We start from the raw sequence: 12,920 nt of genomic DNA, 5'->3' as shown, positions 1-12,920 counted from the left end.
GCAGATACTCTGTCTCGATTCTTTGATGTGACCAATTCTGTGGAGGAGCCTCAGCACATCATTAACCCAGACAGGATCATTGAAGCAGCTCCCATTCTTTGAAAAGACATTCCTTGGGGAAAAACCTTTGTCCCTACTACTAAGAGGAAGATAATTCTGTGCTAGGGACACAACTCCAAATTGGCTGGTTATATGGGCATGCACAAGACCAATGAGCGCTGATTGCTTGTCACTTCTGGTGGCCCTCGCTGATAAAGGATGTCCAAGACTTTATAACTAACCGCCTGTCCACAGTGTGCCAGAAACAAATCCTCCACAAACAAGTCTGTTCATCAGCCTATGCCGATTCCTTCCACTCCCTGGCAACACAAAGCCATTTATTTAATCATGGACCTGCCTCTCACCGAGAGTTGCAACATCAACTGGGCTTTGGTGGATTGGTTCCCTAAGATGGCTCACTTCATTCCCCTGCCCTGTCTTCCCTCTGCACTAAAACTAGACATACAGTTCTTCCAGCATATATTTTATCTCCACGGTCTTCCCCATCCACAACGTCTCTGATCGTGGAGTCCAGAACACTTTAAAACTCTGGAGATCTCTTTGCAAGCTGCTGAAAACCTAGCTAGATTTTTCATCCGCGTACCATCTTCAGTCAAATGGGCAAGTGGAATGGGTTAATCAGATTCTTGTAAACTACCTTTGCCACTTTATCTCTGACCATCAGATTGACTGGGTACAGCTACTCCTGTTCAGTTTTCTTTTATAACAACCACTTTGGAGAGTATTCTGGAACATCTTCAGTCTTCATTGTATACTCCCAGCATCATCAAGTGTCCTCTGTCTGCTTCCTCCAGGGCACCAGCTGCTGACTCCTCTTACAGAGACTTAATTCAGATACGGCAGCAAATTCAGTCCTTCTTCCTTAAGGCAGTGTTTCGGATGAAGATTCGTGCAGATAACAAGAAGTTTGGCTCCCCAGTATCACCATGGAGATAGGGTCTGGTTGTCTTCTGGGAATATTCAGCTAAAGGTGCCTTCGTACAAGTTTGCTCCTTGGTACCTTGGGCCATTCAAGATACTCAGGAAGGTCAACCTGGTGACCTACAGTATAAGCTTCAGCCCAATCTTGAGATCTCAAATGCATTTCACACCTCTCACTTTTGGAGCCTGTAGTCCTAAATCGGTTCTCCAAGGCCCGTACTTCTGCCAATATGTCTGTTCCTGAAGGTCCTTCAAATATGTTCGAGGTTAAGGCTATTTTGAACTCTAAGATTGTCCAGGGGAAGACCTTCAATTTGGTTAACTGGAGGGGTTTTGGTTCTGAGGAGCGGTCTTGGGAGCCCGTTTGGGACATCAACATCGCTACTAGTGGTGAGCGAATATACTCATTACTCGAGATTTCCCGAGCACGCTCGGGTGTCCTCCGAGTATTTTTTAGTGCTCGGAAATTTAGTTTTTATTGCCGCAGCTGAATGATTTTCATCTGTTAGGCAACCCCCACGTGTACTTATGCTGGCTAGCGGATGTAAATCATTCAGCTGCGGCAATAAAAACTAAATTTCTGAGCACTAAAAAATACTCGGAGGATACCCGAGCATGCTTGGGAAATCTCGAGTAACGAGTATATTCGCTCACCACTAATCCCTACCATTCTCAAAAGGTTTCTTCGATGGTCTGGCCAAAAAAGGAGAGAGCATAATCAGGGTGGGAGTGGGACTGTCACACCGATGACTCTCACAGTAGGTAAGCGCCACCCTCACTGCGGTCATTGCTCTGTTCTCCCTAGTCACAGGCTGTCTCACTGAGCTGCATCAGGTAGCAATTCCAACACTACTGCATCCTCCTGCTTCTGGTAAGTCTCCACCTGGTTGTAGGGATGCGTGGCCAGTTTCTGCAGGTATTTAACCCCATCGTATCCTGCAGAGGTAAGATCGTTTGGTCTATCCCCAAGCAGCAGGGAATTTTTAAGGCAGTTCCTCCCACCACGGTTTACCTGATCTAAGAATCAGTCTCTGTCTTGATTCCTGTAGGGTTCTGTCTTGTATTGTCTGTCCTGTTTTTTGACCCGGCTTGCCTACCCGTTTATGCTGACCTCTCCACTCCTGACCTCAGATATGTATGTTGAACATGTGCTGCCTGCCCTGACCTTTAATTGTCTGACCATATCTTTGTCTCCATCCACCTGTACCTCGTACCTGTGTCTCTGATCATCCAAACTCAACTTTGGTGAATTATGTGGGAAAATTTATTGTAGTAATTGTATTGTAGCTTGGAACACACGGCCATCTTGTTTCCGGCCGGCAGCCACCGAGCGCCATTGGCCGCACTCCCCCTAAGTCCCGCCTCTTTTTTTCTTATACCGGCACGCTACCTAACAAGGCCAGACGAGCGGGGGACTCCGCGTCAGTGAGCACGTTTTCTCCAGGTAACGGCCTTGTTTTTCCCTGCAATCCCCCGGTTTTTCATGATTACTTTAAAGTGTTCCTTCCTAATGTTTTTCCAGTGATTGCCTCACCACTATTTAACTGGGCTACCCGTGCCAGCAGCGCACAACAAATTTATCTAAGTAAGTGTACCTATTCCCCCTTCGGTTCACTCGGCTTTTTTATAACACTCAGCTGATTTACTTTACCCTAACCCTCTGCATAAGTTGACGCAGGGATTACTTTACCCACCAAACTACAGCTATTTTGGTATGTCCTTACTCCCACTTGGGCACCCTATCAGTTTCTCCTCTCTTATATTTCACTCATTAGATTTGGAATTGTGCTGGAATCTTGGTTCTGCTTGTATATCTTTACTTTGTAACATGACCTTGCAAATACTTTTGTATATACTTTAGTTATTATTATTTATTTGTTACTCTTGTTATGTATTTACCCATATGTTTGTATTTTGATGATTTATGTAGTAACTGAAGAAGGTCACCATTGACCAAAACGTTTTCCTGCATTTACTACAATAAATTTTCCCACATCATTCACCAAAGTTGAGTGCTAGGTTTCTTCAGTTTTAATTTGTATGGTTTGGGAATCTGAACCTTAGCACCCTTTCTCCGCATAGTAGTGCTCACGCATATCTTCCTATATCTGATCATCCAGACAGCTGCTGCAACCCAAGAGAATTAGTCACAGCCCTTCAGGGTAAGCCCAACCTGTCTGCAAGTGGATCCACACCCACCAGCGTTACATAAAGTGCAACTTTTCCTTTTTATGAGTGCCTATTGGCAAATTACAGCTACTTAGTTATTGTTTAATTTATCACTGGTATGAAAGATTCAGAATGTCATCATAAGCTTGAAGGAAGCAGCTAGATATTTTACTTGATTTATCTGTTCTTAAAGAGGTTTTCTCATGCTGTTGCTTTAGGAGCACACTGCTAGTCTGCCTCCATGGAGTGACTGTGGACTTGTAACTTAAGTTGGGACAACCTGTTTAACAAAATAGAATATATGGAGCACTTATTTTGTGAAATGATAAGAAAATAAATGAAAAAAATAAAATACGCCCAAATACATGATGATTTTATTTCAACCTAACAAGCAAATATATGGAGCAAGTAAGTTTTAAAGGGGCTGTCCACTACCAGGACAACCTCTTCTCATTCCTCATATTTGGCCTCACTGAAATAAAAACACATATGCTGATCTCCTGTACCAGCAACATTCCAGAGGTGTCGGCACTCGTGCGGTTGGTATGACACGTGAGCCCTGCACCCAATCAGTGCTGGCTCGACTGCTCCAGCCCACAACAGCCGACACACGTTTGGGGACCTGCTTAGTAAAATATGAGCTTAGCAAACATTGATTAGGACATCTGTAGAATAATCACAACATGAAAACCATTTACCTTTTACCAGATACAGTATCTCCTTTAAGCCAGATGGAGTGACTGTACTTTCTCTAAAGATGCATGAAAACATTCACACAAGATGATAATTTTATTTAGAGAGCATTTTGTGCCCATGCAATCAGATGTCCATTGTAGCTTAAAAAAAGCTATGTAACGCTTTAGAACTTAGTTACAGCAATTACAGCATTCGGCCTCTGCAAGAACTAATACTATGTGCTTGAAAATATTCACTATTTCGATTATGTGGTAGAATTCTTTAATGTGAGCGCTTCTTACATAAACATGCTTTTTCGTAACCTAATTGTGTCGGAACAGCTCATGAAAATGAGACATCACATCAAAGACCATTAATTATGCATTACTGGTGGCTGCTATGCATGAGAAAGAATACCTTTAAGAAAATATTCACACAACTTTGACGGCTTTAATTAATTCATTCACCTTGTTTATGACTGAGAAGAGTACCTGCCCCCCTATTTACATGGCATAGTTTGTCAGTTGACCATGCTAACTCTCACATATATCAGCACACTACACTAAGCTACTGTGTTACTATTCTGACTTTGCTTAGTCCCATTGATAAATGATATATGTATAGCGAGAGGTTGACAAGTTCCATTAAAGGACAACTTAAAAAAAGTAAGATAGTTGGATTCACTAAAGGAGTACAGTTAAATAATTGAAAAAAAAAAATTGGAAACTTTTCCTTGAACATAAAGCTAGCCAAAAACATATGTTATTGTCTGTAGCTTTCCCTATGGACATGTAGCATGGGATATCGCGGCTACTGTAATTGTTCAAGAAACCTCCCTCCATTGGAATAACATGTCCTATTGGCCAGTTATATGTTCTCGGGGCATCTGGTGTGATCACTATTGCCTTAAAAGCTTTCTGAAAGTTATACAATGTCCTCAGCCAGCTAAGGCGTAAAGGTATACTGTGTCATGGCGGCCATAATACAACAATCAAAGGCGCAATGTATTCACAAGTATAACATCAAAGGCACAAATAATTTCCAAGCACCATCTGTTTGACGGTTTTGAAGAGGAACAGTCATGAATGCATATGTATACGCTGTAATTTTAAAACTTAATTTAAAACCCACAATTTATATTTCATTTAAATATTTGCATATATTACAGAATCAATCTATGCCCACGAAACACCTGTACCATTACTGATCCCCACACTTCATGCAAATTAGGACAATGATGTGACAAATCACCAAACATGTTAGAACTTCAAAGCCTGGTTGTTTAAGTATAAAGCCGTCGGAAATCTGGAGTACCTGTCTATGTCACGAAAAAAATGCAGATATTGATACCACCTTCCCTTTCAACAGAATAGAGAAGAAATGGGTACTGTACATACATGAGCTTTATAAGGGTGATAAACTTAGCAGTGTCTGTGCTTGGTATTGCAGTTTTGTCACATTTCCAAAGCCACAAACCACAACTACATCATGAAGATACCAAAAATGAAACCACCGTGTGCTGTATGGTAAACTTTCAATAATTACTGCAGATTTTAAAGTAGCACAGATCGGCTAACTTTTACTGCAAGTTTCTGTGTGGTCGCCCAACAAGATTTTTACTCATAACACGAACCTTTTTTTTTTTTTAAAAAACCAATCATTGTTTCTTGTCCTCAACGTAGAATTTGGACTACAGGACTCATGATCGAGCATCCCGATGTCACACACAAAAACAATCTGGAAGCGTAAGTTTATGGTTAAGCAGCACCTGGTAGATGCGCTAATTCTTCCAGGAGGTCACTAATTTTCTGGAGGCTTCCCAAACATTTCATGAGAATGGTGATGAGATGTTGGCTCTACCTCTTGGCTTCCAGTGTTTTAGGATTCAAAAACTGTGAAAAGTGCCATAAAAAAACTGCAAAAAACTTGGTGTCAATCCAGCCTAATTTTTCCCCGCTCTGAAACCTAAGAAAGTACGTCTTTGGAAATAAAAAAAATAAGAAGTGCTGAGCTCAGGAAAATAATTTTCTAGATCTATCTCTTACATGGGATACATCTAGTTACTATGGTGAGATGTCATATACCCTTGCCTTATCAAAAATCAAAACACAGAATATAACAGGGATAGTCCACGCGTGACAAAACGTTCTTCAGCATCTTGTGCGGTATAGCTGTCCTTCCTCTATTACATGATGCCTGGGGTACAGAAAAAAAGAAAGACACAATATCTTTCTTGTCTGGCAGTCGGCAAATGAATTTTCTGAGATAAAATATCCACAATCCCTGTAATCTAATAAAATGTTTCCTTTATATCTGCTGTAGCCAATGTCTGAAAATGTCTGGCAAATATATCATTCGATAATCTAGAAATTCTGGTGCTAGTTTCCAAGATCAGCAAGATAAGCATTTCACAAGGAGAAAACCAGAATACTGAGAAGAAGTAACCAATTAGGAGCCTATAATTAAAAAAGTAATTATGGAGTTCTATGCGTCAGCCCTTATGAGTCCTTATGCCCAAAGCTAAAATGTCACCTTTTGGAATCCAGTATTTTAAGAGTACTTTCACACATAGCAGAATAGTTGTGGATTTATGCCTGGACAGAAAATCTGCAGTGGAAAACAGTAGCAGGAAAGTGGATAACACATGAACAAATCTCATCGCTAAACTTAACTGCAGCAAAACTGACCTACAGAGCAGATTGTTAAATGCTGTGGTGTTCTGTAAGGCCAATCTGAGATTCTACAAAGCTTTTACGGTCAGTATTAGATCACTTTGGTAGAATAAGTTAGCGGGCTGGGTTCTTACCTGAGTTTACTAACTTCTGCTCCATGACACCACATCCTAATACTTCCATCCATTCTCCTTGAAATTTGATCTCCATTTCGAAAGATGGATGAGTGAAGGGAAAGTAACAGTCTACCCATCTAATCTCCAGGCCTGTAATAAACAGAAAAAGAACTAAGTCTTACCCTTGACTCAGATCATAAAGATTTGTAAATTCTACATTTACATGAAAAAGTGCTCACGTCTCCAATAGTCAGCAAAGAAATGTACTCAATTCATAAACTTTGTAAGTGCGCAATCAATCATTAGTCATGTTCCTACCCGTTTCTGGACAAAAAGGGTAAAACAAAAAGATCATGACAATAGCAGTGAGCTCTGAAATGAGAATCACTGGTAACTACTGAGAATATGTCTATATACAGTATTTCACATGGCAGAATGTGCTATTGACAGAAACCAAAGCAAGACTGCAGGCATTCTCATGGCTCATTTCTCAACATCGGGTCTAAAATGTCACAATGCAGTTACAAAGTAGGTAGAAAACGTACTGAAGACGACATGGATGGATAGATCGATAGATTATCAAAAACCAAATGCTACAGGTTCTTCTCCTGCACTTGTTTGTGCATCCTCATCACAGACTTCACAGCACTTCTGCCCAAAAATAGTTAAATGGGGAGCATGTGACCAGATCTGTCCATCACAAATTAAGAAAACAACTACTCCAAGTGCAGTGTTTTTCTATTGGAAGACGCTGATGGACAGTCCTGATCAGATGATCCTCCATCAACTAACATTCTGAGAATGCAGGTCTATATGATTAGTCTCACACATCTAAAAAAAAAAAAAAAAGATCCTAAACTATTTGGGAAGTGGTATGGATAAAACAGTGAAATAATGGAACTCTTGATAACACAGGTTTGATTAGGTCTTGCGTTCAGCAAACACAGCCAAACATCCTACCAACAGGCAAACATAATGGAATACACAACAAAACAATTATTGAAAACATTGCTTCTTGGTTTACTGGTGAGGTGCCCCACCACCCTGTGTGTTGGTGGAACAAAATTGGAGAGGCAGTTTTTTTTTTATATAAAGTGATTATTATAGTATTTTTTCGGACTATAAGATGCACCCCAAATTTTGGGGAGGAAAACAGAAAAAAAATATTTTTTTATGATATGGGAGTCTATCTTATAGTCCAAATTTAAGGTATCTTACATGGGGGCGGCAGCTGTGGAGTGGGGTCACAGGAGGCATGGTCCCTTCCTCAGGAAGCTGGCGGCAGCAGAAGTGAATTAATGCAGACGGCCCTGGGTGGCAGAAATGAGCGCCCCAGCAGTGCGATGCTATCGGACCAGTGTCGGCAGTAAGATAGAATGGAGAGCATGGCTTTCCCGGCGGCCATCTACCTGATGCCTTGGGCATCAGGGAAATGAACACCGAAGGCAGCGCTTGCTTGCCGCCGGGAAAACAATGCACTCTTCTCTGCCTCACCACCAACACCGGGCCTGCAGCACTGCACCACTTCTGCTGCCGCCAGCCTCTTTAGGAAGGGACCCTGCCTTTTGTGAGCCCGCTCCACCACCGCCACAAACCCCTGGTAAGCTACATTTGGACTATAAGATGCACACCTGATTTTTCCCCCAAATCAGGGGGGAAAAATGCATCTTATAGTCCAAAAAATACAATAGATGCAACAATATTTGGCATACCAACAGAACTGACTCATTTTGTGTTTATTAGCTCTGTATACATCTCCGTTATAGTTTACCATTAGAATTGATTCCAGTGATGTCTCTCTTGCTGGGCTGCCTGCTGTGGTTTTTTATAAAATCCCTTTTTTATCAGCAGGAGATTAATCACTAGAGGACTAACAGTGTAAATTAAATAAATAAATTGAAAAAACAAAGTGCAGTCCCTCCTTTTTTTCAATAACCAGCTAAGGGAAAGCAGACAGCTGAGAGAGGCCAATATCCATGGACTTTCCCAGCCTATTAAAATCAGTTTGCTTTACCTTTTCTGGTTATTGAAAATGAAGGGCCCCTAAAAAAAAAAGATGTGGGGTCCCCCCTAATTTTAATAACCATTAAGGTAGACATTTAGGGGCTGATATTAATAGCCTGGGAAGGTCCATGGATAATGGCCTCTTCCCAGCTTAATAAGACCAACCTTCAGCCACCACAGAAATGGCACATCCATGGCCGTTTTGTAGAAAAAATGCATCCTGCAAAAGTGCTTGCAGGATGCGTTTTTTCTCCATAGACTTGCAATAGCGACGCAGTGCGACGCATTGCCACACGTCGCAACCGTAGTGCGACGGTTGCATTGTGTTGCGTCGGTCCGTCGTCACCAAAAAACGTTGCATGTAACGTTTTTTGGTGCGTCAAAACCGTCTTTTCCGACTGCGCATGCGCGGCCGGAACTCTGCCCCCGCCTCCCCGCACATCACAATGGGGCAGCGGATGCATTGAAAAACAGCATCCACTGCCCCTATTGTGCGGCGCTTTCACTGCTTGCGTCGGTATGTCGCAACGACGCAATTCGTCGTGCGTCGTACGATGCTAGTGTGAAAGTAGCCTTAGTTATCACCGATTGCCCTGCTGCATTGGCAATCAGGGTAATTGTTTTGCATAGTTGATGTCAGCAGCTGTCGCTAACATCAATCCCACAGGTTAGTAATGGAGAGGAGTCTGTCAGACACCCTCATTACTAACACCATAGTCAAAAGAAATAAACACACACACACACACACACACACACACACACACACACACACACACACACAAAAGTCCTTTATTTGAATGAAACCCTCCCGACAATGTCCCTCTTTCACTCATTGATTAACCCCTTCCCGACATGTGACGGTATAGTACGTCACATGTCGGGACCCCCGCTTTGATGTGCGCTCCGGCGGTGAGCGCACATCAAAGTCGCGACATGTCAGCTGTTTCTTACAGCTGACATGTGCGCGCAATAGCGGCGGGTGAAATCGCGATCACCCGCCGCTATTAACTAGTTAAATGCCGCTGTCAAACACAGACAGCGGCATTTAACTACCGCATCCGCCCGTGCGGCCGGATATGAGCGCATCGCCGACCCCCGTCACATGATCGGGGGTCGGCGATGCATCAGGACAGTAACCATAGAGGTCCTTGAGACCTCTATGGTTACTGATTGCCGGTGGCTGTGAGCGCCCCCCTGTGGTCGGCGCTCACAGCACACCTGCAATTCTGCTGTGTAGCAGCGATCTTATGATCGGTGCTGCATAGCAGAGCCGATCGGGCTGTGCCTGCTTCTAGCCTCCCATGGAGGCTATTGAAGCATGGCAAAAGTAAAAAAAAAAAGTTTTTAAAAATGTGAAAAAAAAAAAAAAAACATAAAAGTTTAAATCACCCCCCTTTCGCCCCAATCAAAATAAATCAATAAAAAAAGCGCCCAACCTACACATATTTGGTATCGCCGCGTTCAGAATCGCCCGATCTATCAATAAAAAAAAAGCATTAACCTGATCGCAAAACGGCGTAACGAGAAAAAAAATCGGAACGCCAGAATTACGTTTTTTTGGTCGCCACGGCATTGCATTAAAATGCAATAACGGGCGATCAAAAGAACGTGTCTGCACCAAAATGCTATCATTAAAAACGCCAGCTCGGCATGCAAAAAATAAGCCCTCACCTGACCCCAGATCACGAAAAATGGAGACGCTACGAGTATCGGAAAATGGCGCAATTTTGTTTTGTTTTGTTTTTTGCAAAGTTTGGAATTTTTTTTCACCACTTAGGTGAAAAATAACCTAGTCATGTTAGGTGTCTATGAACTCGTACTGACCTGGAGAATCATAATGGCAGGTCAGTTTTAGCATTTAGTGAACCTAGCAAAATAGGCAAGCAAAAAACAAGTGTGCGATTGCACTTTTTTTGCAATTTCACTGCACTTGGAATTTTTTTCCCGTTTTCTAGTACACGACATGCTAAAACCAATGATGTCGTTGAAAAGTACAACTCGTCCCGCAAAAAATAAGCCCTCACATGGCCATATTGACGGAAAAATAAAAAAGTTATGGCTCTGGGAAGGAGGGGAGCGAAAAACGAAAACGGAAAAACGGAAAAAGCTCCGGGGGTGAAGGGGTTAAAAAAAACAATGATCACTGATCCGCTGTAGTCCAAATGGTTGTCCCACGACGAGCTCCATCTTCTTCGTTCAGAGAATGAAGATCCATAAACTGGAGCAGCAGTTGCTGATGGGTCTCATGCTGCACTCTGAGAGACCCGACTGCTGTTAACTGAGATGACATCGTTACCTCAGTTCACAGGTGTCGGGTGTCACGAGAGCTGCACAAGGACCGAAATGATAAGTAGTGACGTCACTGCTCATCATTCACGCTCTCCTTTTCCCTGTCCACATCATGGCTCGCAATCTGAATTACCTATCAGCTTGTTTTTGGAGTGTGGTTATAAACCAGAAATCCACACAAACACAGGCAGAACATACAAACTCCCTGCAGATGTTGTCCTTGGTGGGTTACAGTGCTATCCACTGAGCTGCCCACACTAAGATTGGAATAATCATTCCAAAGTTCTTGCCATTTTAAGAAAATCATCAGATTTGAAAAATAGGGCTGTCAGGAAGACGAAAACCGGCTCAAGCAGTTAGGGCTTCCCTGGATGTAAAGCTATAGGCTAGTCTCCAAAACCCTTTGTCTCACTGTGAAAGCAGATGTACTGAGACCTGATTGCTGGCATTTCTGAGCAACATCTGCACTGGTGTTGATCATGTAGCCTAATCCATTTTAGAAGATGATCCTGGCACTTTCTGGACTTTCTTGCGTGTCTTGAAGCCTTGTTTACAACAATAACCCCACTCTTTGTAGTTCCTAATGATCCAGTGAATAGTTGATTTATGGGTGGTGTGTATCCATGGAGATCTCCGGGAGTACCCGACTGCAGAGGTTACATTTTCCATAATATGTGGGTAAATAAAACATGTGGTGAGATTGGTGAAGACTCTTCCATATGGGACTGTGTTGGGAAGAGACTTGCCCCTGTTCCGGTCACTATGGGAAACCAGGGTTAACCATCCCAGGGTGAATGGTATTCCGGGCGCAGAACCCGAAGATCCTGAGTCAGGGATATCTGCCAAAGGGGTCACCAACCTAGAGACAGAGTGTCACCAATAGGTTTCCCCTAGAGCTATTGGCAGGAGATGTTGAGGATACCCCATCGATTCCCGAGTTGGAAGTGTTCCCTGATAAGTAAGGGACAGCTCAGCTTCAGGATCTCACTCTGACACAGGCACGGGAAAGAGTAATCGAAGTAAATGGGGTGGCTCACCAACCGGGTGTGTAGACGGTATTCCTACGTATGCCGATCAACCAGGAGTTATTATACAGCGTGGATAAAGTCTAGGATGAGGTGGTGGAACAACTGGTAGTTCCCGAATCCTACCGTCGGGCGGTGCTCGAAACCCACATGCTGGGAGGGCACTTGGGGGCCAAAAAGATGCAGGAACGCACACTACAGAATTTCTTCTGGCCTGGAGTCTACGCTGAGGTCCAGAGGTACTGTGATACGTGTCCGGAGAGCCAACTAACCTCATCCACCGCGAACTACAAGAGTCTATTGGTGCCTCTGCCCATTATAGAGGTACCTTTTGAGCGGATAGCAATAGACCTGGTTGGGTCAAGAGTAAAATCCACCCGGGGCCACCAACACATATTAGTAGTCGTAGACTACGCCATCCAGCACCCGGATGCCATTCCGCTTTGGCACACTTCGGCTAAGCTTATCGCCCGGGAGTTGCTTGCCATCTTCTGTCGCCTTGGGCTACCAAAGGAGATCCTCACTGATCAGGAGACTCCTTTCATGTCCAAGGTGATGAGGAAACTGTGAAGGCTCCTTAAGATAAAGCAGTTGCGCACGTTGGTGTACCACCCTCTGACCGATGGGTTAGTTGAGCACTTTAACAAAACCCTAAAGTCCATGGTCAGTGTGAAGGAAGCCCGTTCCTCCCACGTCACCAATCCGTGACGTCACTACACAGGCACAGCTCTCCGGCGCCCCCTTTGTCTCTCAAGTCAGTAAGAGAACTGCACCTAGAGCAAATGACCGCCGGTGAGACTGCCCTGTTACCCACGCTGGGTATTCTAAGATTCGCAATCAGAGTAAAAGGATCAGCCCAAAATTAATTTATGATTTAATTGCCTTAAGGGCGCACTAGGTAATTACAAGAAATATACAGTAAAAATATATCAAGAGTTACAGTCAGAGTAAAATATAACAATCATAAGACAAGGCTTAGAGGTATAAAG

The 12,920-nt window shown here is 43.2% G+C and overlaps 1 protein-coding gene across 2 annotated transcripts in view; it reads right to left on the bottom strand.

Moving 5' to 3' along the window:
* FARS2 (phenylalanyl-tRNA synthetase 2, mitochondrial) overlaps positions 1–12,920 on the bottom strand; it is a 468,718-nt gene that overhangs the window by 286,937 nt on the left and 168,861 nt on the right. For both annotated transcript variants that reach the window (XM_077269812.1, XM_077269811.1), the window contains exon 5: positions 6,632–6,763. In XM_077269812.1, coding sequence (XP_077125927.1) covers positions 6,632–6,763 — 132 coding nt within the window. The remainder of the gene's footprint in view (positions 1–6,631; positions 6,764–12,920) is intronic.

The sequence above is a fragment of the Ranitomeya variabilis genome, chromosome 6 (genome assembly GCF_051348905.1).
Source record: "Ranitomeya variabilis isolate aRanVar5 chromosome 6, aRanVar5.hap1, whole genome shotgun sequence".
NCBI classification, from domain to species: Eukaryota; Metazoa; Chordata; class Amphibia; order Anura; family Dendrobatidae; genus Ranitomeya; species Ranitomeya variabilis.
Note: the sequence above shows the minus strand (reverse complement) of the source record. Positions and strands in the feature narration are given on the sequence as shown.